Below are 6520 nucleotides of genomic sequence, written 5' to 3' on the forward strand. Positions count from 1 at the left end.
TTTTCGGATTAAGAAAAATACCCAAAATTTTGACTTTCATCTTTTGCCCAAATCATTCCTTAAGCATGCTAAAACCTCCCCTTTATTTATTTAATCAATAATATTCAATTATTTTCGGATTTATATTAAATTAAAATTTGGAAAAATATTTTTTTCTCTCCAATTTGACATTAGAGGCCTCTTGAAGCCCTTAGGAACCCAATTAGGAAGCATGCGTCCTATAAAAACTAGGTTTTGAAAAACCCTAGACTTTCCTTAATTTTTCCACTCAAATTTGGTAAATGAAAAAATTACATTTTTCATATCAAAAGTCTTCCCTTAAGCTCCTCTACTCATTCCAATAAAAATTTTGTCAAAAAGAGAAACCCTAAAATTCGGATCCTAGGTTTTCCCTTAAGAAATCATCTTGAAATTTCACTAAAATACATTCCTATGCAAACCCTAAAGGTTTGCTAAAGAAACAATCAAGAAAAACCAAACCCTAATATCTTTCTTTCAATAAAACTAAAAAAAAAACTCAAAGGAATGAAGGGAAACCTATCCCAAGTCTTCCTCTTGCCTTTCCCCAATGAATCTCACCGGAAATCTCGCCGGAAATAGCCGCTCGGGATGAAGTTCCGCCGCTCCTCTCTCTCCCGTCGCCCCTTTCTCTCGTTCGGCCGAAGGAAACGAAACAAGGGACCGAATGTTTCGGTCCCTTAGGCATGAAATGGACTTAAGTAATTTCTATATAGCATTTTTACGCATGTGCCCTTAACCCTAACATTTTCTTTAAAACTTAGAAGGGCAAAATAGGAACTTTGGGAAAAATTTTACTTAAACTAGCTTCGGAAATTTATATCTTCCAAACCGAGCGAAATTAGGTATAAGTTCTTTATACCATTTTGCTCGAAATTTCGAGACGAATTTAACGAAATTTATTTCGTCGAATTCCGACGACGTCGAAATTTCGCTTAATTTCGTCTCGGCGCATCGATATGCGTGCGACACACTCAATTAGCGAATTTCGGGTTTTACAGATATGAAATTTCAATTTTTGTTTTGGATCTCTATGTGAGTTATAGAGAGTGGTCAAAGCCTTGGAGAGGCTCAATCGAAGTACCCAACAGCCTCTGCGAGTGAGTTCTTGGTTTTCTTCTATCTCTTCTTCTTCTTCCCCCCAATTCCCACCACCCGAGCTCCCCTCCTTCCTACCCGACAACCTACCATCACCTCCCTTCATTGTGTCAACCCCACCTCCCAACCTCATCACCACCGCCGGCCCAAAGCTTGTTCCCCTCCACCCGAGCCAAATCCCCCTCCCCCATGCCGCCGGCCCACTCTATAATCCCCACCATTATGATGATTTTCCTCATCATAATTGTTTTACTAAATTAAGCCAAACCAAGAGGGAAAGAATTCTAATTATTTGAAATTCAAATTTTGAATTTCAAATACTTTTCTTTTTTTGAAATTCTAAATTAAGAAAGTGATTAAATCTAGTCTTAATTTGAATTTCAAATTAGACTGGATATTATAATTCCTTTCCTAAATCACATAGCTTGTTTTGGAAGCTCATAATTCCCTCCACAAAAATCCCTCCCCCTACTAATGCCGCTGGCCCCATGATGGGAGCTCCACCTTGGATTTCCTTTTTACATCCCAACCTTATTTGAATTTGAAAACAATTTTCAAATCAAATTCCCTCCCAATTTACTTGAATCTGAAATTAAATTTAGATTTTTGTAATCATTTTCCCCACCTAACCCTAAACCAAAATCACACAACCCAAACCCTCACCCCCTCTCTCCTTGGCCGACCCCCTCTTCCTCTTACTATTCTCTTGGAAGCTCCAATCCACATGAGTTCTATGGCAAGGAAGAGAAGATGTCGTTGAAGACTAGGTAGATCACATCCTTCTTCACCTAGCCGGGGTGATCGACCAGCAACAACCGTTATTGCAGAGGCAACTCGTGGGACATTCAACCTTACCTCCTCCGGCTACTTCCCCATGATCAAGACCATCGGTGTCACCATTCTCTTAATTGGCATCGTCTAGTTTGCTCAAGACTTCTCCCCGATAATTAATTCCCATAGAGAGTTAGTGAGGTACAAGGAATTTGAGGTGAAAATTCTTGACATTAACCTATGGATTGTTATTACAAGTGCATTAAACTTTACTGTGATTTGTTGATTTTGTTTGAATAGGCTAGTCCTTCTAAATTGCAACCTATTGCTAAAAAATTCATCAAAGATAACTCTTTAATTTTTTCTTGTAATCCATCATTCGTGAAGTAGCAAGCTTACGAAACTTTTATCTTTTCTTTAAAATCCTGGTTGTTTCGCATCAGACATATTGAAAGGATAAGATTGGAAGATCAACTCCATCAGTCAATATTGGACCCGACCCGAAAACCCGACCCGAAAAAAGGGCTTAATGATCAAGATTATGAGGCATGAAGTTTGGACTATTGGATTGAAATTCTAGTCATAGCAAATAATGATGAGTTTGAAAATGGTCATGTTCATATAGCAGGATAAGATATGAGATGCATTTTTTTAGTGGAAAATTGGCACTCTCCTTATTATTGAAACAAGCAAAGAAGAAGCGCATGAATGGAAGAAAGAATGCTACTTTTGCGACGAGCAAGCTCCCGTCGTCGTCATTACTACCGGTCGCAGTCGATTTTGGCCGAAGAAGAGATCGAAAGGAAGAAAGAAGGCTACCTTCGCAACTAGCAAGCTACTTTCAATCGCAGTCGATTTGGTTGAAGAAGCGCGCAAACGGAAGAGTGGCTACCTTCATAACGAGCAAGCTCCCATCGTCGTTGTTACTTTCGATCAAACAAATGAACGACGAAGTGTGATTTCGGATCCGACTAGAAGGAACGTCGTCAAAGGAGGCGAAAAAGTTTACTTAGCTAGTCGTTCAAAACTCTACCCGTCACGCAATGGAGGCGAAGTCGAAGAGCAATTAATAGGAGAGAAGGGGTAAAGAAATCATGTATAATTATTAAAAATAAAATTATGTATAATTTTTTTCAATAAAGAAAAGTTTAATAATATTTTTTACAAAAGTTATAATCTCTAAAAAATTACATTTATTAAATATTTTAATTTAAAAAAAAATTAAAGTACCCTCATTCTTAACACCATCAACTCTACCATTAGATGTCAGGATCAAAAAAATCTCATTTGGAGAAGTTGAGGGACCAATAGGTCCCTGATCCCTCAAAATAGTTGGGGATTATTTTGGTCCCTTACAAAAAGTTGAGGGACCAATTTTGCCCCTTTCTCTTTTTTTGGGTATTAGGGTATTTAAAGCTTCCATGAAAATTCGAATGAATTCAATTGATGATTAAAATAATTTTAGAAAACATTAAAATTATGTCTTCCGCTTGTTTTAATGATATTAAAAAAAAAGAGTTTCATCTTACATTTGAAGTTCATAACATCAAAATTAAATAGCAAGAGAATGACTATTATCCTCCAAAATCCCATAATTTAATCCGATTTCCACTGGCATGCTAATTTTTAATAAATGCAGTGTTAATAATAGATGCCTTAACGTTATTCTTTTATCAACATTCACCATCTCAATCACTCGTTAGACAAGTAAAAACTGTTAAGGAGAAAAGCCAGAAAGCAATGAAGATATCAAATTAATAAAACTAATGAAATTGTCGTCCGATTGAAATGTAAATGTTGACCAAAATTACCATTGATTGTATTTTTGTGAACGTCCTGCATTGACCTTTACAATGTTCTCAAAATACATTGATAATATTTTTCCTTGTGTGGCTTATTGTTTTTGTTATGTAGGAATATATTCTCAGACGATGGTACAGGGCCATCCAGTGACGCAGCTACAACTGCCGTCCAGGCTTGTCCCTCTTACAACTAATTTCATATTTAGATTTCGTGACCAGTTAGCTTCCTTTTAAGTTTACATAAACTCTTTTTCCTGTCTTTTGTAGGCAATGTCAAGGTATACACGCAGGGAGTCTACCTGCCTGTCATTGACAGGTATAATATACTGTATCAGCTTTCTTAACCTTTCGTCTCAGTTCAATTTATTTTTTTAGTTTTGGTGGCTTTTACTTTTTAAATAGGAAACACCAAGTAAGTCACCATGTTTGATGGAATGATGGGAAAGGAGAATTTAGAAGTAAAATAAAATTAAAAAATAGTTATTTATGAAAAAATATAGGAGAAAATATGATGACCAATTTTTAACTAAAATGAATCTTAAAATACATTGATTTGTTTTGAAATGTTTAAAATATTGTCACGATTCGGCCCGGTGAGCTCGCATAGACGAGGCGGGAATAGATGTCGGACTTTAATGATAGAACATAGCATTTCAATATCAGATAAACATGAAATATATAAATCTAAAAACTTCTCAAGAGATTATTTAGCGCCTCTAAATTATACCGTTTTGATTGAAATTTTACGTAGAATTTAATAAAATTATTTGCGTCGAGTTCCGACGACTTTAAAATTTCACCTAATTTCATCGAGGTGCATCGAAATGCGTGTGACGCATCTGTTCGAAGTTTTTCGGGTTTTACAAATATAATAGTTGATTGATTATTCATAAATTGCACTAATCTCAAAATCAATATAAATTAAAAATTTTAAAATCCATCTTGATCAAAAATTTACTTAGAATATAATTTTTCATTTTGGTTATTAAAAGAACTTGATGTTGTTGTTGTTGTTGTTGGTTATTAAAAGAACTAGAGTTGACATCTCATGGGAGCTCATAAAAAAGAATGAATGTAGGAGAATTCTTAAACTCAACATCCTAAATAATAGGGATAAGACTGATGATGATGATAGATGATGATGATGATGATGGCTTCTCTTTAGTTTTAATTAAACATGTTCTTAGCTTATAATCTTCTTATTACATGCAGACAAGGAAGCTATATTCTCTGGCAACTTTTTGTTTACTTCCTTGGAATTGCAGAGCAAGTACCAAAAGCTACATAATTGAGTGTGAAACAATGTAAATAGAATAAAAAATTAGATCTGCCACCTAGCTTTTGATGTTGATTTTTTTTTTCCTGATATTTTTATATTTGAAAGCCTTGTCACTGGATTCCTGCTAAAAACTAGGGGCACATGACTAGAATGCTATTAGCAATTTTCGTTTCCTTGTCTCAAGTTGAAGACAAGGAACATATTGGTCTAAGATGGCACATTTCATTTAGATGTTCGCTTGTTTTGTTGTTTGGGCTGACAATTTTAGTAGGATAGCAGTGGTGCTGGAATAGAATTTGTTATATATATTATTTGAGAAAAAGATGAAAATAGTATTTTGACTTTTTATGAAGAAAATTATTCTGTGCGGATCCCAGACAGCGTCGTAAGACTAATCAGGACGCGCCACGTCACTTTTTTTGTTTGGTACTGGATAACGTGGTGCGATTTGGTTGGTCTCTGGGCCATCTAGTGTCCGCTTAGAATAATTTCTTCTTTATGAAAGATCAAAATAATCCTCAATTATATTAAAAGATCATTTTGATTCATGAACTTTTTAAAAATGAATCAAAATATTCTTATGATGAGAGTATTTAGATTCATTTTTAAGAAGTTGATTGATCAAAATAGTCATTTAATATAGTTTGAGTCATTTTGGTTTTTCATAAGGATCATTTTAATCTTTTTTTTTTTCTATATTGTTTGATGTAATTTTTATTTTATATTGTTTGATGTACTTGATTTGCAGGCTTAATTATGTAGCTTAATGGGTTTTTGAAAGTTAAGATGCGTTAAATTTTTGGTGCAACTTCACTGTTGCTATTGTTTGATGAGTTTTTTTATTCAATTTATTGCATTTAATATGCTTCAGGACACAGGCTTTTTGATATAGCTGTGACCTGTGAGGTTGGAGCTTTCTGAAACGAGTAATTGTTCTAGTATTGAAAATTTGGCATATAAGGCTATATTTGCCGTTATTATAATTCTTTATAAATAAAATTGTAAAATTATTGTGAGAAAAAGTAATATTTTTAAATGTCAGATATTTTATTTTTTGCGGCTCATTCTAATTATAAAAGGTAGTTTTTCACTAATTTTTTTTTTAGAATTAACGAAAAAATAACAACAATAAAGAAGTAATTGTCTAAAAAGTAAATTAGTAGTGTTTAGAAAAAAAAAAAGTAGATCAGTATATATTTACATGATTTTTGGAAGAATGATGCTAAAAAATTAGTATTAATTATGTGTAAATATGCTAAGATATTATTAATTTATTATATATTTAATTGTAAATGTTAATTATTGAAGAATTTATTTATAAAAAATTTATGTTATTTAGTGACATTTAATTATAATAAAATATCATATATTAAACTTTTAAGTATATGGTAATGAAAATTGGATGAAGCACCATAATTGAACCATTAAAATGAAATACATATCTCAAGATAATTTGATCAAATTTTAGTTTAAAATTATAGATTATTTTTGAGTAAAGAAAGTTGTTGGGCTTTATTTGGTAAAGTTTTTTTTAATTATTTTATAATATTAT

At 33.2% G+C, this 6520-nt stretch overlaps 1 protein-coding gene across 6 annotated transcripts in view; it reads left to right on the forward strand.

Moving 5' to 3' along the window:
- Positions 1 to 5219, forward strand: part of LOC110105646 (ubiquinol-cytochrome-c reductase complex assembly factor 1) — a 50053-nt gene extending 44834 nt beyond the window's left edge. For all 6 annotated transcript variants that reach the window (XM_020835235.2, XM_028695744.1, XM_020835233.2 and 3 more), the window contains exons 6-8: positions 3802 to 3862; positions 3957 to 4005; positions 4902 to 5219. In XM_020835235.2, the coding sequence (XP_020690894.1) occupies positions 3802 to 3862; positions 3957 to 4005; positions 4902 to 4981 (190 nt within the window). In that variant the 3' untranslated portion in view covers positions 4982 to 5219. The remainder of the gene's footprint in view (positions 1 to 3801; positions 3863 to 3956; positions 4006 to 4901) is intronic.
- The last annotated feature ends 1301 nt before the right edge of the window (positions 5220 to 6520 follow it).

This window comes from Dendrobium catenatum, unplaced genomic scaffold (genome assembly GCF_001605985.2).
Source record: "Dendrobium catenatum unplaced genomic scaffold, ASM160598v2 fragScaff_scaffold_671, whole genome shotgun sequence".
In the NCBI taxonomy this organism is placed as follows: Eukaryota; Viridiplantae; Streptophyta; class Magnoliopsida; order Asparagales; family Orchidaceae; genus Dendrobium; species Dendrobium catenatum.